The sequence below is a fragment of the Rhamphochromis sp. 'chilingali' genome (genome assembly GCF_963969265.1).
Source record: "Rhamphochromis sp. 'chilingali' genome assembly, chromosome: 2".
Taxonomy (NCBI): domain Eukaryota; kingdom Metazoa; phylum Chordata; class Actinopteri; order Cichliformes; family Cichlidae; genus Rhamphochromis; species Rhamphochromis sp. 'chilingali'.
This window is the reverse complement of record NC_137930.1, coordinates 61,408,262-61,434,521: the sequence shown is the minus strand read 5'-3', so window position 1 is coordinate 61,434,521 and position 26,260 is coordinate 61,408,262. Positions and strand designations below refer to the sequence as shown.

General features: G+C 41.9%; 2 protein-coding genes across 2 annotated transcripts; both read right to left on the bottom strand.

Moving 5' to 3' along the window:
• Nucleotides 1–878: 878 nt before the first annotated feature.
• Nucleotides 879–18,613, bottom strand: LOC308392673 (DENN domain-containing protein 5B-like). Its single transcript, XM_080875839.1, has 21 exons — nucleotides 17,221–18,613; nucleotides 13,656–13,765; nucleotides 12,271–12,985; nucleotides 10,968–11,155; nucleotides 9,170–9,676; nucleotides 8,837–9,068; nucleotides 6,551–6,701; nucleotides 6,315–6,405; nucleotides 6,101–6,220; nucleotides 5,864–6,016; nucleotides 5,659–5,737; nucleotides 5,490–5,565; nucleotides 5,247–5,375; nucleotides 5,028–5,149; nucleotides 4,642–4,787; nucleotides 4,431–4,549; nucleotides 3,758–3,945; nucleotides 3,517–3,599; nucleotides 2,958–3,084; nucleotides 2,670–2,844; nucleotides 879–1,958 (listed from the first exon to the last, which is right to left on the bottom strand). Exons 1-21 carry the CDS (start codon nucleotides 17,324–17,326, stop codon nucleotides 1,775–1,777), a joined length of 3,801 nt encoding a protein of 1,266 aa, XP_080731965.1. The 5' UTR covers nucleotides 17,327–18,613; the 3' UTR covers nucleotides 879–1,774.
• Nucleotides 18,614–20,047: 1,434 nt separating this feature from the next.
• armc10 (armadillo repeat containing 10) lies at nucleotides 20,048–24,446 on the bottom strand. The gene is made up of 6 exons (XM_080875919.1): nucleotides 23,763–24,446; nucleotides 23,398–23,543; nucleotides 23,174–23,308; nucleotides 21,267–21,443; nucleotides 21,066–21,137; nucleotides 20,048–20,881 (listed from the first exon to the last, which is right to left on the bottom strand). The coding sequence occupies exons 1-6, from the start codon at nucleotides 24,004–24,006 to the stop codon at nucleotides 20,630–20,632; spliced, it is 1,026 nt and encodes a 341-aa protein (XP_080732045.1). The 5' UTR covers nucleotides 24,007–24,446; the 3' UTR covers nucleotides 20,048–20,629.
• Nucleotides 24,447–26,260: the final 1,814 nt, after the last annotated feature.

Sequence of the window (26,260 nt, the reverse complement as noted above, 5' to 3'; positions counted from 1 at the left end):
TGCGTGGTATCCACACCTCCATTTCAGAGTAGAGACGAGGGCTTTTTTTTCTTTTTCTTCAATCAAACTATTTACATAAACGACGTATGACGTATGCGTGCGTCTGCATTCTACTGGCCTTATAAGGATGGGAACATTGCGCGGGAACAGGGGGCTCGGCCCCGGTTGCTATGGCACATTGGAGAATGTAAGCAAGGGGGCGGCGCCTGTTGTTTTACTACAGGACGCCAGATGGCTCGTCTGGAGGCCTACGGTTTTTCAGGGGGCTTGGCGTCTTGGACGGCAATGGGGCTTTTTGTTGATTTGAACGGATCAGATTAGTAGTAAATAAAAGGTGGGTGAACGTAAGTCTCCATCCAGTGGTCAGTTTAAGGCTAACAGCAATGCAGAAATAAAAAAATATTAGCGCCTTGAGTATTAAAAAAAAAAAAAAAAAAAAAAAAAAAAAAAAATCACATAGTTGTATTTTTGTTTTTACATTTACCAAGTTTATAAGAGCAAGATTCTTCATCAGCATCAGTGTAATAGTAGTAAAGTCAACCTTTTAATAGCTGGCAATCATTTTAATCCAAGAGTCTCATCAGATATTTCAGATAAGCGTCACAAAAAACATCAACAAATGGCACTTATTTCAATTTTAACTTTAATCTTGACCACACACTTCATAAATAACAGTTCATTATTTATTGCTTTCTCTAATCTGTATTTAAAGGAGAAAAGAGGCTTGGTCATCATAGGTTACATAGTGCTTGCGGGATAGTGCAGGAGACAGCATTTTTCATAATTCCTCAACTGTTTAATTGGATGCAACATCAACATAATACCTAGCGGTTTTGAGAACATGTACTCTATTCATTGTCTGATTTTTTTTCCCCCTCTCTCCCTCTCTCCCTTTTTTTGCAGACAATTGAAGAGCTTAAAAACAAAACAGCATGACTACTGTCCACACGAGAGAGTGTGTCTGGAGTGGGATCCATTGTTGTTACGCAGACACAAACAAGATGCCTTTGTAGAGGAAAAAAAATATGTCACAAATTCAGTACACCAACAACAAATAGGAACATGGGATGGAAGGATGAAACAATCCTATCAAAGATCTGATGAAGCAAAATATTTACAATCAGAGAGAAGTGAAGGGGGGGGGGGGGGCTTTCTGACAAAATGACAAGGACTATTTAAACTGACACAACTAGGACACCAGTTTGGTTCCAGTGTTTTACCAACTGAGGATTTCGTGAGCACAACTCTGCGTCACATGTGACCCCAAACTGGTAATAATAGTAATAACAATAAGGCCTGAGAACTGACGTTTGAGAATACAACACCAAAAGACATAAAAAACAAAAAACAAACATATTCTGGCCATGCATGTGCTTAGTTTAAAATTCAAGTGCAAACAACACAGCAGTAGGACAGGTATGGTTATCCTAGTGTTAGGTACAGTATAAATGACGTGAGCAGGGAAAATATTGACTGTAGATGTGAGTTTATTAATGACCCTCCAGTTCTCCTCAAGGAAACAGAACTTCACAGTGTAAACAAGCACAGGACTATTTCCTGAAGCAATCAGAGTATATAAGACATGTACATCAGTGAACAAGGCAATATGTTTGGTGCTTGAGTTGCCAGCGGTTTCGTCTAGCTCACTGTCCATTTTGCTGATCGTGATGATATGACAGAGTCACATTTCGCCAAATGTCCAAATGTACCTCCCTTCCCCACTCTTGGGAAGATGAATATCTGAATCTGTCAGCGTAGCTGCTAAACTCAGAGGTCAGAGGTCAACTCCTTTAACCAGTGCTGTCTCCAGAGTGATGGCGAAATCATTTAGTGTGTGCAGCATGCGAGAGAGGGAGTGTACAGCAGCACGGTCCCGCAGCAGAGCACCGTCCTCGTATGTCCGAGCTGTGAGGGGACAGTCTGCCAGCAGGGGGAGCCACAGAGAGAGAAGCCGGTCCCTGCCAAGACGAGAACACCGATGGTCAATAACGGGGTCATAAATAAAGTTTGTAGAACGTGCTGAAGCTTTCAAGCACTGCAAGGTCAATTGTATTCAGGGCGTCAACTATGATTCTTAAACTTTAATAATATTCTTGAGCTACTATACTGTTATCATTGCAAACTGCTATGATGTATGGTTTGAAGGTGGTAGCACAAATGGGAAACAAATGGAGGTGGAGCTGAAGATACTAAGATCTTCAATGGGAGTGACTCAGACAGACAAGATTAAAAATGAGTGCATCTGAAGGACAGCTCAGTTTAAGCAGTTTGAAGACAAAGTTAAGAGGCCAGATGATTTAGACACAGGAGGGACAGTGGATATGTGGAAGAAAGGACAATAAATTTGGAGATGCCAGGGAAGAAAAAAAGAGGAAGACCACAGAGAAGATTCATGTATGTAGTGAAGGAGGACATGCAGATGGTTGGTGTGACAGAGGAGGATGCTAGGGACAGGGTGAGATGGATACAGATGATCTGGCCAAAAGCAGAAGAAGACGACGACGACCGCTTAAATTATTCTGCTTTATATAAAAGAATAGAAAAGAAAATAACCTTCCTGCCTGTGATTGCTTTAACAACATCTTCCACCTGAGGAACGAGGGTGTCTTGCAAAATGTTTTCTTACAACATCAATTCAGATTTCAAAGGGAGTTTCAAAATCTGCTCACCTAATTCCCAGACAGACAAAAAGTTGGAATTTGCCCTCTTTTCCAATATTTCTAGGAGAGGCGTTGATGGCACTGACGTAGTGGCACAGCAGGTCGCAGGGCGGGCCCTTTGTCAGTGTTGATCCGTGCAGGTCACCCATCTGATCAGCAGTCTCCATGGAAGCCACGGCCTTTTCTGTGGGAAAGCATTGGTGGCCCTTTTTAGTTTAGTTTGCAACTTGAGATGCAGATTAACTCCCCACTAGATCAAGACAGGAAATAGACGTCACCTCTTTGATTTACACTTACCCACAAAGTCCCAAACGAACACATTCCTCTGAAAAAGTCGGTTGGATTTGAGACCATGGAGGAGGAACTTCTCCAAGCAAAGCACCAGACCTCCTTCACCACACAGCAAGACTGTCAGGTTTCCCCTCTGGGGTGATAGGAATGGGAGCAGAGAGTTAATAGACCTACTTCAAACAAAAGCTCATGTTACTGTTTATAACAGTCTCATATTTGTTAAAGTAAACAGAACGTATGCATGTACATTAAAGCTTGTGTACTAAAGACGTTATTAAAATGAATTAGAAGCCTTTTATAGCCAAACTCAAGTGATGCATCAGGTCTCTGCTGTGCTCTTAACGGAGATGAGAAAGGCTAGCCTGATACACAAGAGAAACAAATGAGGCCCGCGCTGGAGAGGCCGGGGTAATGAACCATGTTATAGATAAAAATAACACAGCGGGAGGCTGACAGTTGCTGCAAATATTCTCCTGTCTGCATTAACTATTTTGTCACCCTTTCAGCTTAGTGAACCGGCAAGTAAAACGAATATAGCACTTGTCTCACACACGCATACACACACCTCTTGTTCAGGTTTGTGGAAATGCTTCACAAGGTTATTTACCGCCTCCCTCATGTCCTCTTGTACTTCAACAAACGGCATCCCTGAGAAGATGAATGAAGTGCAGTTAGCAACAGGAACACGAGGATGAATAATGAAACTAAGAGGGGAACAGAAAGGTGATCCAGGAGCAGAATCATCTGCTCGTTCAACAAGTAGGTCAACTATTGTGCTAAAGAATGTGTTCTTTGTCAGGACGTACTGCTACGGCTGCCAAGTGATCCGAGGACTGTCCGCACACTCTGAGAAGGAGAGGCCAGCTCCGGAGGAGGTGTCCCTGTCAACCTTCCAGCATCCTCCTCCGCACCAGGTGACACCAGCTGACCAATGAGGACTCTTTCCAAGCTGCCGTCCCCCACGCCTTTACCAAGCCATCGGCCGCAAGGGAACCTTCCAAGAAACAAAGACTGAGCGTTACATTGTATTCAAGATTTTAAAAACGAATAAAGACTACATAAAAAAATAAAATAAAATGAAGGATTTGGCTGAAGGGAGAGCCTTCTATCTGCTACGGTTTTGTGTTTTAACTTGAGGCAGTCATTAGGGTCAAAACGAAAAAAAAAACAAAAAACAAACATATTATAGATAATGTAACTTCAGCTATCAAAGTGGTTTGAAAATTCAAATTCACAGAGTCTTTTTCCTCTGCATAAAACAGCTACATACTTCCTACATCAGCTTTTCTAAGCAACCTTTGGGTTAAAGTGTTTAGAGATTTCAGACATCAGATTTTGAACAGCTGGATCATCTAGCCTTTATTATATTTTTAACACACTATCAGCCTGTGAGCTGATGTTCATAAACATAGTATCAAATGCTGTGCGAGGTCAAACGCAGCTTTCAACGACCGAAGAATATCAGAGGACGAATCTTACTTGTAGGTGTGCCCTGTAATCTCATTGTACACCATCACGCAGTCAATGAGACACTTGGCCAGCAGGCCCGAGTTCTCCTGTCCCAGCTGCAGAGTGCTCAGCCTGCCCAGGTTCTTGCACTGAAATCAAAACCACAAATCACAGTAAGAGCAGCTCTCTGTGTTTGTGTCTCCATCGGCTGTGATGTTACAACAGAGGGATGAATACCAACCTGGAAAAAAATTTCTTGTGTATTCTTTGGGATCTGTCTAACTCCAGAATCGCCCAACTCTCCTGACACACACACCCAAGGATCAACTGTTGCCATGGCGATGCTCAGCTTCTTCATGGGTATTATAACAACACGATATGGAATACCTAGAGACAGACACGCAAAATCACGTTTTATGCATTTGTCCCTCTTTTTTTATCCACTGCCCAACTCTTCTTGCAATATATTTTGGCATTAGGTTTCATGTTTTCTCTTTGATGTCTGGAGGGAGGGTCTTTTTGCAGGGACACTTTTAATCCGTGTTAATAAGGAGGAAGTTAGTGTGGTTGTCGTAATAAACAGCACAAAAGAAAAATTTTTCTGCTGTTCAAGCTTGCATGACTTACAGACTGAGGTGAAGACACGTGTAAAGCAGAGGTAGTCCACGGTGTTTAGAGAGAGCAGGTGGAACAAAAACTGCTCCCTTTCTTCCTCGCAGAGCAGGAATGCATGAGGTTTGTACAGCTGCCTGTCAGGGGCCCAAGAGAGAACAATATCAGTGATACTGCAAACTAAATTAATAAAAAAGCAATATTTCTGTTTATTTATCAACTGTGAACTCTTACCGGAGCAGCTCCTGATTTGTGAGCAGCTCTTTGAGGTGTTGGGATAGTATTTTCTTCTCTAGAGCCAGGTGGATCCAGGCTCGGGCCTGACCCACATCAGACAGACCCTCACTCATGGTCTGGATAAACCTGGAAGAACGACAGACCGGCTAAAAGGAGCTGCAATATTCAACTTTTACACTAATAATATCCTCTGAGCTCATCTAGAAAACTAAAAGCCCCTTTCATCAACTGCCTCATTACCTCATATCCTGTATTAACGATCCTCTCAGGGGCAAAGCGCCATCATCAACTGTTCTCTGGTCTGAACAGTTAGATCCTGAAAAGGCAGAAAAAGCACCAATTATGAGTCCATTCTTATTTCAGTGATTTCCAAAAGTAGCTCAGTACAGACGGGGGGCTGTGCTCTGACCTGGAGACTCAGCTGGTGCCTCCGTCTTACCCTGGGCAGCTTGGTAGTGAAGCAAATGGGACCAAAGAGCAGACTTCCCCTGTTCACAATAAGCAGTAGTTAATTTCCAGCATGCATGCAATCATCTGCCATTCCAGACATTTTTCTAGGCAGTCTCTTCACATGGAGACATACAGCGCGGTCTTAGCATGCCACGTGAGCTCACCTGTTTCACCTGCAGACCGTGGCCCCATGTTCTCTCCAGCAGGTCACACAGGCCGTGGATGAGTGTGTTTTCCTGCAGGCCTGTGATGCTGGCCTCTCCCTGACCCAGTTCCACACTCTCCTTCCCCATCCTTTCCTTCAGCATCCGTTTGGTCTAAAAAGAAGAAGATTTTTGCATTAACCTTGAGTAAAATAATTAGGAACATTCCTATTTTAAGCACCTAACGAGAGCGCTTACCTTTAGACGACACTCGCTGAGCAGCCCATCAACAAACTCCCGGTGCGTCTGAGTGATAGCTTGAGGCGTCAGGTCAAGTAGTTTAGACTGGCGGAGATTCTTCCTCGCAAAGGTGTATTTCTGTTGAATAAACAGGTAACATATTAGACACACACCCCTTGAAGCCTGCATGCTAATCTGTGTGTGTGTTTTTTGACACACACACTGTAGGTACCTGTCTCTGCTCGTTGTCCACTCCTGACTGATCAGAAACTGTGGATCTCTTGGGTTCAGACCTACGAGAGGCTGTGACACGACTGGACCACCTGATGACACAGCAAAATAAAATCCATAATTTTACACAAATCAGAGTAAACCAGTCACGCCTGGAAATAAAGTTTTAATTATTTTCATTACTCACTAGAAACAGATTTTAATTTAATCTTAATAACAGCAGGAAACGAATCTCACTTGTTGGTGTTCTGTGCCTGGGCAAGGACATCCGCCTGCAGCTTAGGGAAGTAGCCCGGGTGATGACGACCCTGGCCAATCCTCATGTCCAGCAGGTGGGGGTGTATGGCTGTGTGGTCGGCCTTCAGCAGCCTCCGCTCGATGGTCTGACCTGCAGAGAAAAAAGTGAACAAAAAAACATTTATTTTTGTTTGTTGTCATTTGTATTAATTAATTAATTTTTAAAGGGATTTCACATTTCAATTAAATTAGTTATTTCCATGAATGGCTTGTGCATAACACCCTAACACAGTATAAAAGAAAGTAACCATGTTATGTTATTCTGGAGTCTAACGTATGGACTTTGTGAATTGTGAACAATGCCACAGACCAGCCACAGAGATGAAAGGCTGGCACCACTTCAAAGCTGCAGCTTTGCAGCAGTTTTCACAGGACACAGAGCCCTGCTGTCCTCTGCTTATATAATGCTCACAGACCAGCATGTGCCTCATTCTTCTCTAATTTACTAGTTCTACCCATCTTTTCCCCCTTACATTTCATTCAATCCCATTGCTTTTTGTGTTCCAGTTATCCACCAGGTAATTTGGTTTTTATTTTGTTTCAGTAATGTTGAATGAATTACAGTTTATATGGCTGCATAACCTGGTGCAAGAATCCCCCTAAGCACAGTTTATGCAAAATCCTCAGTGCTTATCACAAAAGGGAGAGAAAGGCCAAGCAGCATAATCACCATATAAACCCAAACAGACGGGCAGATGGTGTCAGATTTGCAGATTCCCTCTGCGAAATCTGGCATCCAGCTTCATTGCATAATTTTGCTCAGATTTTCTTTAATATTTTTGCTATATCCTAATTATATTCTGGAAAAACCATTGGTGAAACAGCGTCAGGCATCTACTTAAAATACAACTAAAGTCATGGATATTTTACACATTTTACAGACCTATCTAAACCATGTGATCATGCTATTGTACTGAAATAACTGCGTTCAGCTGGTATGGAAGAGTCTAATAAAGGGTTTCAGATAAAACTCAGTGCCCCCCTTGTATTATCATAGGTGTTCCACAGGGGTCCACTCCTGGTCCTCCTTACTTCCACACGCAATGCATAAACTATACAATTTGTGCTTGTTTTGAAGTCTAGTAAAACACAGTGTATGCAACTCACTCAGTCACCTGAAAGTATCCAGCCTACTTTCAACATCTAAACCCTTGATGTTTATAAAACTGGAACTGTGCTGAGTGTTATAAATACTTCTAAGACCCACCTGGAACGACTTTACATTTTTTTTGTCTGGACTTGATCAAGCTGACATTGTTTATATGCATGCATTTCCCACCTTCTTTGAAGCCTCGGTGCGCCACAGTGCACTAGCACGTTTCACTCTCAGTTTGTCCTATTAGAAATACAACAGTGGTCCTTCCTTAACCCTCTGGGATCAAAGTCTTAACCCTAATCCTACCCCACACTTTGGGAGAGCAGCACTAACCTTTGCTAGCAAATTGTGGTTTGTAATATCAAACTAAAACAAATACCTGAATCTCAAATATGCATTGAGATGATCTAATATAACACAAAATGTGATTCAGAACATTTTTGCTATTCCATTAGTTTACAAGTATCACTTTCATAAAATATCTAAAAAAAAAAAAAAAAAAAAAAAAAAAAAAATACTGTATATTTATGCTTTATGTGTGTGTGTCCTTAAACTGTAGTGTTTTTTTCTAATTTAATTAAATTTTTTAAATACATAAGTCCCTCTTTGCAATGACAGTACCCATTTAAAGATTTTTTATTATTATTATTATTATTATTATTATTATTATTATTATTATTATTATTATTATTATTATTAATAATAATAATAATAATAATAATGATAATAATAATAATAAGTTACCAGTGGCTTATCACAGGGTTTCATTAGCATGTCCAGCTTATTTAAATTACTATATGTAATTATTAAAATGACGATGAGGCTCCTTTATTTGTGTATGCATATATATTAGCGCTTGTCAGAGCTCCACTAAACTTACAGGAGCTAATAACTTATCTCAGCATATAAACTTTACTGTCCAATTTGCATGAATATCTATGAAAATAAAGTCAGCTCTCGTTAGGACGCCAACATCTAAACTGGTGTTTGTATGTGCTCCTTGTTGGACAGTACAGTATTTATAATAATAATAATAATAATAATAAGACTTATAAGAACATGTAAAATGTTTCATGCCACATTTCACTTTCCCCCCCATCCCTTTGTGATCCTGGGCACCTTCACAGTACCTGATTCAAAGAGGGTAGTGCATTTCCTGTAAAGACAACTACAGGAATCTTCGCTCCCCGTGTCATACAGTCGTTCTCGCTCTAAACGGCTGTCGAACAGCTGCTGTAGTGGCTCCCTATCTGCCCAGCGAGATATAACCTTCCCATCCACAAAAGAAGAAAACATGGATGTCTCCAAGAACCGGGACAAGAAGTGCAAGTGGCTCGCTGGCTGAACGGAGAGAAAGGAACCCTAAAACATTGAAAAGCAGGGGTTTACTGAATGAAGATATAACAATAATATGACTTATTTCAGATAAATGCAATCTATCAGTCAGTCATCCACTAAAGTACCTTATCAAAGTTGAACATCCCCTCTCGGTTAGTCAACCAAGAGTCCAAATCCAGAGCGCTGTGGATGACGAAGTCATCATATCTGCCAAACATTGCAGCAAAACGTCCTGCAAACACCTCCCTCAGCTGAATATTCAGCTTTGCAGCCTTCAGTTCTTCCTCCTCCTCCTCAAACACGTGTCCCAGTGTCTTCCCTCCATCTGACATCTTTCCTCCTCCACACCTCCTCGCCAGAGCCTGCAGCCTCTCCAGCACCGCCAACTCCTCGCCTCCGAGGTTCCCGTTCCTTCTGTCCTCCATCAGATCCTCCAGCACCAGGCTGCTTAGCCGAGGGGAGGAGGAAGAGGCAGTCGTGGGCTTAGCGATCACACCGCCCTGTGGAGGCAGCCCAAATTGCAACAACACCTCACTCAGTTCCTGAATGAGTTCAGTCTGATCCGGAAACTGGGGAAGGTCTTCAGGAGCTTCGACGCAGTGGTTGTCAATGTCCACGAAGCACAGGTTAGCCTGTGTTAGAATATGAGACAAACCAGACAGTTACAATACGACAAACAATTTTCAGTTTGCCCATCAATCAGATAATCATAATAGGTTTATCCTGTCACAATGTACAGACAGTTATCTCATCCAGACAGAGTGAGTTGAGCTTTACCCTCTAATTAAGCTCTGAGATGGAGATTTACACACAATTAATAGATTCTTAGCATTTCACTTTGATAAGTGCAAAAACGCAAACAGGATATTAGCATGTGAAAGATTATCTGTTATCGTTGCAACAGGAGACAATGTGGAAAGTGCAATATCAGTCGGCGATAGCGATGTGAAACCTTTGCAAAAAAATAAAAAACAACTGTGCCCATAAAGTTGCCAAGCAACAAACCACAGAAAGATTATTTTTTAAAACTGCCTCTGTAAGCAGCAGCGGAGCTCAGCAGTGCTCGACAGTCAGCAGCCACACGACCTTCAGCAGTGACCTCCGGCAGTGAGTTTTTAGCCTCAGGGGAGATGAACTGCAGAATGGACTGTTAAAGTCGACTCTGTTCAGCTTCATCCTTCCTCCAAGTGCCATCACTTCCAAGTGTTTGGTTTTGTTTTTTAACACATCTTTAAACCAAACAAGACAAAGAGGAGAAAGAATAGTCGGGGAGGGTTGTTTCACATTCAGAGACTACACAAACGTTTATTTCACCAGAATTAAGTTATGCTCTGTTTCCTGATTATTCTTCGGATCAGTGGACACACTGGATTTTTTAATGCATATCAAAATGAAGGACTACTAATTAACTGCAAACACTCAAATATGTATGATTAAGATGTTCCTCATTTTCTTCAAATTGCAGGGCCTTGGGGGAAATAAGTGGTGAGCTCTAATTCTGTTTAATAATTCATCCAGCCCCATTATTCTGCATTTCTGGAGCTCTGCACTTTTGCTTTCATCCCCTCAGAGCTGTCTTACCGCTGCCTCTTTTCTGGGGCAGAGAGACTTCAAAGAAGCTTCAGAGGCAAGATATTCATGCAGCATAAAGTGATCTGGGATGCAGGATTGGATTTGAAAGGGGGAGGCAGCTCAGAGGAAATGCATCATCCCAGTTCGACATGCTGGAGGCAAAGGGTGCGCTCCATGAACCATGGAGCGGATAAGCAAATGGCTGCAAGATCGTCTAAGTTTTATGGTATATTTTTAGATCCTTTTATTTTAGCTTCTATTAAAATGTCTGCATCCTGCAGTTTTGACTGGTACATTCACACGGGAAACGGCAAAGACATTTACGCATAATTTTCCCTCTGAGTGATGTACCTCATGTGGCAGATTGAGGGAGGATCGCTGAGCTCCATCTCTGCGCTGGATACCCATCAGGAATGGCACAGGAGCGTCGAGCAGGTGATGTAGTGGTGCAGAAATGATGGGCAGGTAGATGTGTTGCCACTGAAATGGGAACAGCAGTGTGTTGATGCCCTCTGCCACGGTCATCAAACGCTGGTAGTCTGTATACAGAGACATCCGAACAAAGCGTTAAGCCGTCTCTGAGCTCATTCATATTCCTGTTACACAGCACAGTTAATGACTACGGAGGTCTCATCACCATATCACTAAGCTGCACTGTCAGAGCTTCCAAAATTTACCCACAAAAACCCATCTGTCAAACCCAGCACCCCCTCGATCCTAGAACTATGCACACATAGGCTGGGCTTTCCCACTACTTTTTGTTTTAGGACAAACCACTTGCAGGCTTCATGTCATATTATTGTGTTAAATACAAAGAACAGCTGCTTTTCTGTATGTGCAGTCATTATTATTAGAGTTCAAAGGTGTCATTATAAATGTTTTTCATATCCAGCATGTGTGCGCTTCAAAAGTTAAATCAATATTTTAATGATGTCAACAAACAGACTTGATATGATCTCTGAGTGACATGTTAACTCTTCACCCTCTTGCCCAAATATGGTCACTTCTGGTTCCTAAACACGAAATACAGAGTTTAGAAACCAGTGGGTGACATCACCGTGATGATGTCCATCTTTTAAGTACAGTCTGTAGTCTATCCCTGCAGACACCTGTGTTAAAATGCCAACTTTACAGCAATAAAAGACTTTTTACAACCTGCTTATGGCTTTAGGATCTACAGCGAATTTATGTTGCAGTTATTTTTTTTATTGAAATCATCCCTTTAAAAACTACTTAAGCTTGAAGTTACACATTATATTGTTTACCTTGTCTGTTACTTACCATGGCAGGTATCTGTCCCCATACAGTCTATGGATGCAGCTATCTAACCAAATTAATTGGCATTAACTGATAACGTAGCACTCCCTATCTAACCCTAACCCTCTTGTCCAAACTTGGCCACTAAGAAAAACCTAACATGGTGGCTGAGCCTCCTTAATGATGATTATGGTGGTCATAGTATGAAACAACACATTTTATGAACATGAATAAGTCAACACATGGACATAAAGCAAGCACGCACAGCACCAGGAGCTTGAAACTGAAGCAGCTGCGTGAGACTCAGCTGTCATTTATTTTCCTAATTACGGCTTTGCTTTTCCTGTTACATGCCAAAATATCTTGCATGCATAAAATCTGTAATTTCAGTGCTTACCTGAAGAGTAAAGCAGGACTTGTGTCTCCAGAAGTGCACAGGTAAGTAGTTTCACCATGCTGTCCACACCCAGGAGGGAGAACGCATCTCCAAGAGGATACTCCCCCAAAGGAAGCTCACCTGGCCCGGGCCGCTGGCAAAGGATGGGCCCTTGCACCCCATGGAACCTCAGCGACCTTCCAGGTGGAGGCAACGGCACCTCGTACAAGATGTTATGGATGTAGCTCTCTAGAGGGAGTGGTGGGGCTGTCTGTGACGTCACAGCCTGGTGGAGCTGAACCAGAAACTGTCGTGAAGCTTGAAGAAAAGGGAGCGGCGTGACGAGGCAGAGGGCTTTGGACACATACAGGGTGTCTCGCGTTGGATCGAAGGAGCCTACACATCCGAGGCAGCCAGACACCCCAGCCAGAGACTCGGCGTCTGACTCATCCAAGCTGCTCGCAAGTGAGTCCATACTGGAGGTGGAGGGTGAGGAGGCAGAGGAAGAGGAGGATGAGGGAGAGGAGGCCAATGAAGAGGAGTGGTGCTCCACATGGTGCATCTGACAGAGTGTCTGCATGGCAGTGATAATCTGAGGACTGGTCACCTCCTCGTAGAAGGTGTGAACAAAGCCGTAGGAACGCGTGCCATCGTCGAAAGAAATCGTAAACGAGTGAAACTGAGGATCGAGTCTGTCTGCTTGAGTGCGAAAGGACAGCCCTCTGGGCATGCAGAGCTGGAGGACAGAGGAGAGAAAACAAGAGATGTTTTAGTACAGAGTGACAATGTTCAATACCGACCTCAAAAAGTATATAAATGGAGGGTTAAACCAAAATATACAACAGCAAACATCAGCATCCTCCATCCTCCAGACACTTCAACCTGATAAAACTGAAGTTTGCCGCCATCAAAAATGGCAATTATTTTAAATATTCTTGTGCTAGCATAGGCTTGATTTTGTCCTACAATGTAATCAGAGCAAAAATCCACCCCTGGGGGGGAAAAAGTGTGGATTAGCTACATAAAATGACATGCTTAAAAAGACCCCAAAAAGTAAAGCAAAGCCAGAGGAAGGTGCTTTTGCACAATATATGAAATGGTCTAGAACAAACCAACACTGATTCCACTCCGTCTGATTACTCATGTAACTGTGAGGCTGATGCTGCTCTCATCATCCAGACCTGTTTTGCATGTTTAGATGAAAGCAAGACTGATGAAAAGGGGCAGAAAATAAGCCAGCACGTAACTCCTATTACACTTCCCTCCAGCTGACTTTGCCTCTTCCATTATTCTCCATCAATAGCTGAAAGAGCAACAAAATCATTTGGCCTTCTAACAGGCACATCTTGTCCTTCAGCTGCAGATGTAACAGAAAATGACCAACACTGTGCAATCCAACATCTCACCATGTTGACAGCATCTTTATTGAAGGGGTTCCTGTCTGTATTTTCAGGGTAATGAGCCAAAACCTTCGATTTGAAGGACCGTCGAACAGGGCTGTGCTCAAAGCCCTCACCTGAAAGACAGACAGACAGACAAATTGAGTAAAGAGGTTATTCTATTAATGCAGGGTGACCTTGATCGATGCTGAACCAGAATTCATAATGAGACAGAAAGGACAGACCAGAGGGCATCAGAACATGACAGCAGCTTTGATTAATAAAAAACGACCAGGGCAACCTTGACAGATAGTAAAAAGAAGTTCATGTGCTGCAGCAAAGTGGGAAAAGCCACTCCAAGAGTTATGTAACTCAACTCATTAGCATAAAGAAAAGCAATGCAACAAGCCTCATCCCTGACACTGCAGAAGGGAACTCTTTAAACTGATAAGAGGTGCTGAATTCAAAGTGCATGCAAGAGAACTATATCCCACATAAATTGCTGCAGTGAACACATGCATTGCCTCGTGTGGTTAAAGTATCTCTTTTTTAAATCTCGGCACCATGTGTCAGCTTCTAGCTCGGGTTACATACAAAATGCTGTCTGTGCGAGTAGATGAAGCTGCAGCAAAAAAATAAATAAATGAATAAATAAAAAAAACGGGTGTATGATTCACAGGGGGTAATCAGCGAGGTACTTTCATTATTTATCCTCTTTCTAAGGGGGATGCCCTTGAACAGTACTCTTCTTTGTGTTCCCTGCTTTACTAGCACACCATCAACTCTCAGAGACATTCACTGGAATCGCTGCACAAGAACAAAATCATCTGTAAATGCCAAACCAGCTCTGCAGCACTCATTCGACCCTTCAGGAACATCCACATCACCTGCCCACGAAATGACGCACGCCACCTCAAGAAACTGCGCTGCAGGCAGAGCGAGGAGCGAGCCACTTCAAGTCAAACTGACTCAGACCGGTAGGTGGGAGACAGCTAATGGACGAGAGTGACGCGGGGCGGGAATGGCAGTGTTCTTTACTAAGAATACAAATTAGTGTCGGCGCTGAGAGGCACAACTGAGCATCGCTGAAGGAGTTGCCATGGTTTCCATTTCCGCCGTGGCCTCGATGATCGCCATCGAGACAAAGCTTTTGTGCTCGTCACAGGTTACGTCAGCCTGGGTTTTATCAGCTGACCTAATTAAACCGCCACCCCCCCCCGGCTCTCCTCCCGACACGGGTTCCCACCAAACAGCTTTCACAGACGTAGATGCAGCCTGTGTGTGTTTCACGGGGTAACAGAGCAAGGGGAGGTGGAGTGGAGTGGAGGGAGGTTTGTTTTAGTGTTTGAATGAAAGCTTAAAGGCCTGTAATTAGCACATTAACAGACTCACTAGATCCAAGAAATGTGCTGGATGCTTTACATCATCTGTAGGCGTGAGAATAACTATCATTTTCACACCGATTTGTCACAAAAACAGTGATGAATGTCTCATCCAAGTATCCAAATTCATTACAATGGTCACTTTAATATCAGCCGTGTCTTGTTTTTAGTGTTTCATATTCATTCCACTGTCCCTAAAACAGGCCAACTCCATCAGCCACCAGTGAGCAGCCAATAAAGACAGACATCCATCACTTTCACCAACTAAATTACCTTTGCTGTCCCATTCATCACACCATGACATGAGCAGGCATAAAAAGTAGAGAGATATTAAAATGACAGGCGTGTCAGCTGGTACTGACTGATGACACTTTAAATCACTCCACCACTGATGCGCCTGACCACTGAAGGTGACTCGCACGACCAAAAAAAGAAAAGAAATTTTGGTTTTTATCTTAGACTTGAAGCTCAGGAACAAAGAAAGCACCAAGTGCCTAAAAATATGTTGAAAAAAACAAAAACAAATGAATCAAGCAGAATGTCTAATTATATAATGAGATATAGGCTTTACATCTCCCTGCACAATAAAGCTCGCTCTGTGCGATCAGGGACTACTCCACTGATGTCATATCTCTCCCCTATGTAACCATCATCGTGCCTGCACGGGCGCTGAAGCGTCGGCCATTCAGCATTCCAACAGGCAACGTCATGTGAAATCTGATTAGGCTGCAGAAACACAGTGGCATGTATTGAGAGGCTAACAAGGGCAGATTGTCTCTCGGTGGGCATTCACCAATTACACACTCTCACAGAAAGAGGAACTGTATATGGGACACATTTAGAGCACATAGTGGGCTATAACTTGTGGAATACTTGTGAGTAAAGGAGAAAAACCCTCACACAGGGAGAGAAATCCTTTAAAGGAGCAGAGCCCCCCTGCAGCGATGGGTCTGCGATGACCTGCTGTTACATAAGTACAATGGTGTAGCTCAGAGACAGTAGCCAAGGAGGCAGCTTTCTAACCCAGTGGTTAATTAGAGCTTTAAAACAAAACAAAACAAAGAGCAAAAAAACACAACAAGCATGTCTGCTAAAAGCCCCCCCATGAGGAGCTGTTTCACAACAGCTGCTCCAGAGATGAGGAGAATACAGGGTGTGACTGCTGCTCCAGATCTGGAAGTGACGCTCAAGGTATTCAGCACACCTGCGATGTGACCGTTTTCTCACAAACACCGCAGCGCACGTCACACGAGCCTCCTGGGCAGAGTTGTTCTCAGCTCAGTGTCAACAACTGGCTGCAAAAGGAGGTGACGCCACCTGATATTTCTCTATTTCTTAGAGTCTTGTCAACCACAAATAAACCCCAATAAGCAACTGAGATGAGGAGACTTCACCGCAGCCCAAAATATGACATCACATCCCTTTCACCTTCTTGGTTAAAAGAGGAAAATAAGAATGATGGGTCACTTTCTGTTTGAGACCACCCCAAATCACGTGGATTAATCAGTACATTTTGATTCACAGAGGAGTGTATTCTGGGAGCAAACAGCCCTGCCTGGATGTTCCAGCTGTGTTACAGCTTTAACGAGCAGAATTAGGACGCTGCTGTTTTCCCTCGATTCTGCCCTTTCTCTCCTGTGATCCCGAGGCAGGTGTAGCAGTAGATGACTTGCAGAAACCATAAAATAAAATCTAATGTGACACAATACTAGACTGAAAATATGATGAAAACTCAATGAACACAGCCGCCAAGTGATGTGTCCTAAACAGGGGTATAATATAAACAGACCGCACCTGGGATACAAAAGACAATATATCAGAAATATTCCTTTCAATGGCTTAAGACTGATTGGGAAATGATACAATGCACATCATTTGTCTTTGCTTTCACATCCAACTGATACTACATGCTCAGAGACATGTACAAATCCTGCCCAAATATAACCTTATATTTATCACATTTTTCATATATTTGAGGATATTCTGCACAGGCTGCTCACACATATTATTTAGAGCACTGACAGGGAGAAGAAAAATCATATTTAAATGGCTGTCACCCCTCCCCACACAAACAGAGACACAATTGGGCAACACAAATAGGCCTATATGAATTACTAAATATATAACCTGGCTAATGCTGTCATCCAACATAACATGCTGCGTATCTGTGTATTGGCGGGTGTGTCTTTTTGTCCTTAAATATCATCTACCTGCTCCATCGTCCGGCTCCAGGCCCGTCTCCGTGTCCACTCCACACACAACAAAATAGTGGGCGAAACGGCAAGAAGCCGATCCTGTGGCGGCGGCGGTGTTCATCCTCGACGCGTTGTGTTGACGGTGTGACACAGCTCCGTTTACTTCTGCTTAATGCTGTAGGTGTTCATAGCTGGCGCTGGTTTTTAATCCGAAATCCTCGAAGCTCCCGCTGCGCGTCCCGATCCGCACCCAATGAACCGCGCTGTGACTCTGATGGAGTCAGGGTGATCCGGGGATGGTCATCCAGTTTGTTCAGAGGGGGAGGAGGCTGTGTGGAGACAGGCAGGCAGGGAGGGAGGGAGACAAAGGCTTAAAAGCATCAGCGTCCCCCGCTAAAGTCTGCGTCATTTTCACATAGATGTTTACGAAATTCATCTGTAGCGCAAAACAATCAGTCTCATAGATCATCAGGATTCTCATTTATAATTATTATTTTTGTCGGTGGAGATGATTACAATTATTTATTGCACAAATGCAGATCACGGCCGGGAAAACTCTGAAGAAAGAAATTAAAACAACGTTTTCGACATTTTGGATAAAACTCCACTTACCGTTTACTAATTACCGTAATACTGTGAAAACTGTCGTGCGCCCTACAGTTGGCTGTGGATTTGCAGGAGCCTCCTAAAATCTGAGAAAACACTTTAGACCTCAGCGTTTCATTGGAAGTTTTTATGGGAAGTTCGTGTTGCCAACTTTAGGCATGGAGTTTGGAAGTCACGAGCTTATTTTACCAGTCAGGGGATGACTAATGCATGATGGGAAGTTTTGTGGGAAATGTAGGATCAAATGGTTCTGGTGCTTGATCCCTGAGTCGAGATACTAATAAATAAATAAATACATAGTTTTATTAAAAATCTGCAGTTGTGTTAGTTAGCAAGTAACATGAATTTAATGTCACAGCGCAAGAATAAGTGACCTCAGCTTAATTTTAAGATTAATCAACTTGATGTGTTTTTGTTTATCATGTCCTAAAAATGTGATTTTATGAAAATAAATATAAAAATCCCTTTTCACACAGATCTGTTTTGGTTGGATCGATGCCATCTGAGCCAGACAGTTACAGGAACACTTCTCAATTCATTATTGATTAACAAATAAATACACTTGCCAAAAGTCAGACACTAAAGACACCATCAGTCATCCACAACATTTAGAGCCTAACCATCAGCAGTCGAAGCAACTGAACTCCAACTCATTATCTCTATTAGTCGCTATGCTTGCCAAATACCTCCCCAGTTATAAATGATTAAATGGAGTATGGACTTTGTCTTTTGTCTGCGGTGTTTATTTTATTCTGATGTTTTATTTTTTAAACTTGTCTGTTGCGAGATCTCAAACTTTACACTCCATTTACTTTAAGTCAGAGTTGGTGGAGACCATAAGTCTTTAAACCTGTGCTGAAGTCAGGGCACACCCTGTGTGCTCCAGCTCTCTGGTGCATATTTACCTCTGTAAAAGATACTGCTATTTCTACATGTTTAGTCTGGAGACCATAAATAAAAAAAGAAAAAAAGAAAAAAAATACGTATTTTGGTTCTTGGCCATTGACAGATTTACAGACAGCATCAATTTCAGCGTCTGGTCAGTGACGCACTAAAAGCCCGAGGAGCAGTGAGTGACGTGATGCATTCAGGTTTCTCCTCAGTGAAAGACTTTAGCAACAGCATTTTTCCTGCGACCTACCAAACCGATGAAAATGAAAACACTGTCAACCTTGGTGCCTGAGCATGAACAATCTGAATTTTACATTCTTTATTCAAAATTTCATCCAAAACAACAACAACAACAACAACAAGACAGAAAAAAAAAAGTTTTTACCATGTTGGGTATTTATTGAACCATTCAAACAGACAAACATGTTCCATTTTATAGGCAAAACGCTTAATTAAATAAATAATAATAATAATAATAATCCAGGTCACAAGTAAATCAACCTCCTACTCCACATGTCTGGTAAACCCTATTCGCCTGAGATATATTTAGTTTTGGGTTCAATAAAATCAGTGTCTAAACATAAAATAAAGTGCAGCATTTCAACACACCTGGACTGACCCATGCAGTAAAAATCTCGCATTTATCGTCATCTTCTGGGATCACAGTTACATTTTTCATGCACGCTCAACCTCTCAGGTGAATCAGTCTTCTCAGTGCATAGCTTAACATAACAAGGCTTGTATTTAACATTCAATACCATGATTTTTTTGTAAATGAGAAAGAGCTTTCAGATGATCATTGTGACACTGCTTTGTCAGTCTGACAGCTATTTGTGATACTTGCGGCGTCTGTGGAACAATCGACGCAGTCCAAACATCCTTTTCCTTTTCTAACTTCCTCCAGCTCCTCCCTCAGGGGGATTTGCAGGTATTTGGAGTCCAGTTCACAGAGTGAGAGAGACATTCAGTGACACCAACACAGCCTGGATCAAACCCTTTCAGGCAGCTGTGGTCAGCACATCATTAAAGATAAAAGTTTTCCTGAAATGGTGTAATTCTTAGATGTTTCACATAACTCAGCTAGCACTTCTTAATACTGGCGGGTCAGTGTCTCATCTTGATACACTGAACCCCTCTAAGTTAAATTCACTTTGGCCCGTCTAAGAATCACAACACCCTGCTTCTTAAACTAAAAACACAGCTAAAAGTCTCTCTGAACCACGGTGGGAGGGGGTGGGGGTGCAGTGCACAGGTTCATGCTGTAGGTCATACTAAAACGTTCTCTAGAAAACTTTTGGCAGTGGAGTTGGATTAAGAATTTTCACCTGGAAAGTAGCTTCAGAGATTATTTGTGTTTGCTTTTTTTTTTTTTTTTTTTTTTTATTCTTAGGGGAAAGTTCTCAGAAGAAAAATAGGGCACTGTGGATATTTTAGAAGGAAAACAGTCTCTGGCAGCAGGAAAAACAGGAAGAGGTGGCCTGTTTGCACTCCACTGAATGAAAGGGTTCCTCCTGCTTCCTGCTCCCTTATTGCCCATCAGTTAATTGTGGTGTTAGACGCTAGAATGAGGGAAGAGTGGCCAGTGAAGTAGAACAAATTATGTAGCTGTGTTTGAAAATACAGATTCAAGGAACGCTGCAGATATGGAAGGAGTGCAAGCAGTGCATCCACACGTACACATGAATTATACTTCTGCGTCCGATCTACGTCATAACTGGAGCCCCATTTTAATCCTTTTTACATGTCGACGCTGCTACGCAAGTTGGGGGACAGATTTCCCAGAGATCTCCAAATCAAGCTTTAGGCTACACATAGCCTACTCTTCTACAAGATTAATGGCAACTTACATACAAGTTAAGAGGGGAAATGCGATGGTGATGTGATGGTTGGTGGTTTTGGAAGCATAATGGGATGCAGGGAAGGAGGTCTACGTCAAGATACGGGCGACCTGGGCCTGGATCTCTCCATCCGGGTGTGAAAGCAGCTGAACCAATCTGCCGTGTAGCTGGGAGGATTCGTCTAGCATGACCCGGAAGAGGCAATCTTGTTTGCGCCTCAGTTCATCAGCCACTTGGGCTGATGGCCTCCAGGCCTTCAGGTTCCCTGCAAAGGTCAGCAGACGGAGAAGCACTGCAGGAGCTGTTCGTTCATCAAATAGCAGCACCACGGAAGCTGGCGCCTGGGGTAAGAAAGCAAAGAAAAATTTCTAATAAGTCTGCTAACTGCAATTCTGTTTCTTCTGATGGCCTCTTAAGACTAAGCTGCACAGTGCTTGCTCAGTCCCTGTGTATGACAAAAACATGCAAACCTTTTCATGAAGATGGTCAGATAAAGGCTGGATTTTAATTTCCTTTTGGTCTCACCTGAGCTTGAACGATGTCATCCATCATATCTGGGTTCGATGACAAATTCACGAGGACTTTCAGAGTCTGAACCTGAAACAACCAGAGCAGCTTTTACATATGGCACACATTCATGTTAAGATTTAAAGATTATTTCATCCTTATAGCTTTTAACAATCTGCTTATGGGAACTGAAAGAGTTCACGCCCTAAACTTGCAAACCTGTAAGGCTTCATTGCTCACGACCAGCAAGGACAGTAAAAGAGTAACGGATTCCTTCAGCAAGTGTTGATGTTTGTCTGTTACTGAAAGGTTTGTGAGCAGCCGCAGAGCACCGAGCTGAAGGTCCGAGTTCACTGGTGACATCTCAATGAGTTCCAGCACTTGTGGAACATAAACCTGACAGACAGGATGACGTTTTCAGTAAAATGCATCTTCAAAAAACTCACAGCTATATAAACAAATGTAAACAAGAGAGCTGTCTGCCAACAGCTACAGAGAATAATGACTAAATGAAGCAAAATGAAAACAATACCTCGTAGATGTTAAACAGAGTGTAGTAATAATGCCTTTTTACTCTACATGAACATTCGAAGCACTTTAAACAACATGTCTCATTCACAGACACTCTTTTCTACATCAAAAGCCTCTTTTTCACTTGTACCTACTCTGCTCGGCTATTTTCCATTACAATTGAGTACTGTTTATGTACAGCATCACGGCCAAAAGTTGTGACACGTTTTGTATGCGAAACAAACACCACAACAATGAAAGAGATTTTTAAAACTCTTGTTGCCAAGCTATAAAAATCGTGGTTTCGATATTTTTGAAGGAGTCACTCTCATGACTCGTTGAATGATGCCATTGACTGGCCAATCGGTGGCATTCAGTCTTTTGACGCCACATTTTCAGACTGACTGAGCTGACTTGGAACTTCAGCTGAGCAGATGCTAACAAAGTACCTGGTACCAGGTGCTATCACCTAATGAAAAACCTTAAAAACTGCACTGAGTTTAACCAAGCCAAGCTGCGGAGGTACTAGTGGAAGAGAGCTATAAGTGTTGATGATTGAGCAACTCAGGGATCAGCATCTTGCCCAAGGATGCTGTGGTATGCAGACTGGAGCAGCCCCACACAAGTCTGTTAGGGCAGCAGTTGTGTGCAGCTTCTGTGTTCACAATCAGAGCTGTGTGCTTAAGGTAGCTCTCTCTCAAAAAGTAAAAAATCCCCTACTCTTTGAAATCGATCCAAGAGTAGGGGAAAAAAAAAAAAAAAAAAATGTCTGGAGCCTTTAAAGCTACCTGAAACCTAAATCTTTGGCTCACAACGATTACCTGCTACATACTCTGACCACATTATTTGAAATTCTGACTACCAGTATGTTTAATTCTAGCATGCACCATTGTAACAATATGTTAATTAAGAGACCAAGTGACTTTGAATGCGAAATGGATGTTAATACCAGAGGGAATGTCTGAGTATGTCAGAAACTGTTGATTTACTGGGATTTTCCGCAGACAAATCATTTCTAGGGCTTATAAAGAATAGTCCAAAGAAGATAAAATATCCACTCAGCAGCACTTCTTTGGGCAAATATGCCTTGCTGATGTCAAAGGAGAATGGTCAGATAAGAAACCAGTACCTCAAATAACCACTTGTTACAATCGAAGGTAAGCAGAAGAGATTCTGAATGGGCAATTTGCACTGGCTCAAGAGTGGATAAAAGAAGACTGTAAAATTGTTACCTAGTTTGATGATCACAATGTACCTATAACATCCCACCTTTAATGACTTGCTTATCTTTTTAAATTATTTTTTTATAAACAAACTATAGACAAACCATCTCAGCCTCATCTAACTTTGTAACTGCTCAACCTGAGCTGTCCCTGTGATGCATTTAATTCTGTCCACCCTGGTCACTTCCAACCAGTGTGACTGCCTGTTCTCATTACTCACCTCACTTGTGTGCTGTCCTTTGCTTTTGATGTTTGACCCCGGTATTTAAACACATCCACATTTACTACCTCTGCTCCCTGCATCTTCATCCTTTCACCGGTCTCTCTCTTTCATTCACGTGCATGCATGGAAAAAACACATCTTAAGAGGAAATGAATATACAACAAACATACCTTTATTTGTTCCTGGTTCTGGATGTTCATACAGAGGTTATTTAAAGCATTCAGAGTCTGCACCCTAACTTCAGGCGCAGGATCAGAAAGGAACCCAGCTATGATATGAATCCCTTCAAATTCCCGTATTAGATTCTGAGGGATTAACAGAGAAGAAAAGAACATTAAAGTCAACCAATAACTCCTCCAATCTATACATTTCGGATACAGTAAATTTACTGTACCTGATTCACAGTGAAGGCAGCACTGTTTCCTAATGTAAGAAGAATCCGACACCTGTCGGAGGGATTATTGCTGGTCTGCAAACAGGACAGGAGCATTTTCAAGTGCTGTGGCTCCAGGTTGTCAGGGGACTGGTGGATGATGTCCCCTATAAAGCATACCATAAAGATGAGATTATGGATCAGTTGTAACCCTTTTCTTTTTCATTTGATTCAAAAGCTTATTTTTAATTATTATCCAAGTCCGAAGATGATGAAATATTCACAAGTTAACAGCGAACAAAAATATTTGAAGATTTTTCTGGAATATTCAGATTTAAATAGCAGCTGGGATTACAGTCCATCTTTAAGGGCTCTGGGGTCCTTACCTGATGCCGTATCTGCTGGTCGGGGACAGATAACATCCAGTCCGGACACTCTGGCCAGCAGACTCCCCGGTTGTATCTTCACTTCACTTTGCTGACTGCCTTTAACCCCAGGATTCTCACCTGTGGCATTTTTCTTGTTCCTCTTGAAACTAATAAGTTTGTATATGCCATAAGAGGCTCCAGCTCCGGCAACTAATCCTAACAAAGCCTTCATGTTGCCGAACCTGGGAGTTATATCGCCCATGCTGCTAGCTGCTATGTCTTTAGCTAAGCTCTGCTAGCTGGCTAGCGTTAAGCTACACGTTATGGATAAATCATTTACCTTACTTGCGAACAAGTCAAGTTTTTTAGTTAGCTAAAACTAATGACACTCCATCGAAACCACAACGAAGGCAACGCAAATCCGTTTTAACAGATTCATTATTCTAAAAAGTGGAGAAGTTTGCCGACAAGCCACAGTTGTCAACAATTATCCGAGTCGATATTGAGGCCAGCTTGGGGTGGCCAAACAAATCTTTCGCTGCGTGACTGATATGGCTTTGTATGTCATTAAAGAGTGTGGTATAATTTGTCTGAACATAGCGTTTTTATGAAGCTTTTAAAATAACCAGAAAGAAACTGAAAAACCGCGAGTAAACAGATCGCATCCGATTCTGCATATTACCGTTAAAAACTTCTGCTGCTCACTAGTTGTCCAACATTTAACCGGATTTAAGGTTTACTTAATCCGTTACCTGGCAACGGTGGATCGTCAAACGAGATTATACACTTAAAAGTCGTAAAGTGAAAGACATAAAAATAAAATAAGCAGGAGCACCAGTGTAGCTTTTCCTCAGATAAGATTTCCAAAGGGGGAAAAAAAATCAGAATTATACAAAAAATAAATAAATAACATTACCTTAAAAAGTATAACGTTTGTGCAAAGAGCACATCACATCTAAGATTCAATGTTGATTTTGTAAGAAGCTCTCTACTTGTATCAGTTTTGCTTTTTACTTGCTGGTCTATTAGTCATTTTAATCTGAAATATCTCATTTGAGTTTCGGAAATTAGGATTACCCACCAACGAAGTCATTGTCGCATATGCATATAATCCAGCTTTATAAAGTGAAATAATTCTACTAGCTTATAGTCCTTCATATTTATGACTTTAGAATTTCAGAGACTGGGGCTTTTCAAGATTTTCCTTTGTGTCAGATGGCAAACATATGCTGGTGAAGAAAATTGATGCATTTTGATCATTTTACTTTCAAAGGAAGCCATCCTTGCACTGCCAATGATAAACGTTGGGCATATCACCCCACCAACCCCCCGCTGAATGTAAAAGATGAGATCCCAATTTATTTTACTTTTACGGGCTTTACAGCTTCATGTATGTCATGTTGAATCAGTACAGTTGATAATTTCCAGTCTGTGCACTGGCACGTAGACCCCCGGCTTTTCTTGAAACGAACACACGGTGGCTCACTTTCTCTTAATTTTAGCCCTTACTCCTAACCCCTGAAGACATGTTAGGCCACCAGAAGAGGTCCAGAGAAGATCACGTTCATATTCCCCTGCCCCCCCTTTCACCCACACTTCAACATGTTTCAAGCACATGCAAACAATGACTCATGCATTGCTTGTTTGCATTCCCCACCAATGTTCTTTTCAAGTGGCTTTAATTAGGTTGACTTGATGCTTAAGTTACCATTAAAGTGACTTTCAAAAGCAAGACTTCAGCTACAGCCTTAATGGGATCTGTTTTAGAAGCAGGTTCAAAAAACTCCAACTTGATTAATGCTGAGCTGCTGCTTGTGGTTCTAGAAAGTTCAATCAGCTGAATATGTTCAGCTCAAGTTAAGCCTGTGCATAAGCAGTGAAAAATAGCCATCAGCAGAGCTCTAGTACCAGGATTCACCATGGCAACAGGCAAAGAGCAGAGCCTCCATGTATTCACTGGACTGAGTGAATGCATCTTAATGTAGAGGGAGACTTCTCTTTAAAAAACAAAAACAAAAAACACAACAACAAAAAAGAAAAACAGTCAGCACCATCCATTCATAAAGCATGAATCCTACCACATTTTAGTTTTCGTTATTTACTTGCAGCCGGATGTGAAACAAATACAGATGCAAGCAAACAAATCTGAACTTAAGAAAAAAAAAAAAAAAAACCCACACACAAACAAAAACTGTAGTTCTCCTGTAAATCGGATTACCTTGATTGTTTTCGAAAACAATCTCAATTTACACATTTCAGAAATTAATTTTTTGTTTAAACATGATGTCTGACTGAACCTATTGCAGTATAAATTACAAACAGAATATAATCAGACCTACAGCCTGGATTTAAAAACTCATTTTAAATATTTAATCCTGTTTTAGAACCATAAAGTCAATTCAGACTGATCTTCACACCAATATTTATGTCATGTCCAACATGATGTCAACTCTAAAACAAATGCAGATGACCTATTAGACAGTTACAGCTGCTTTTCTGTCCACAAAGTTAAATGG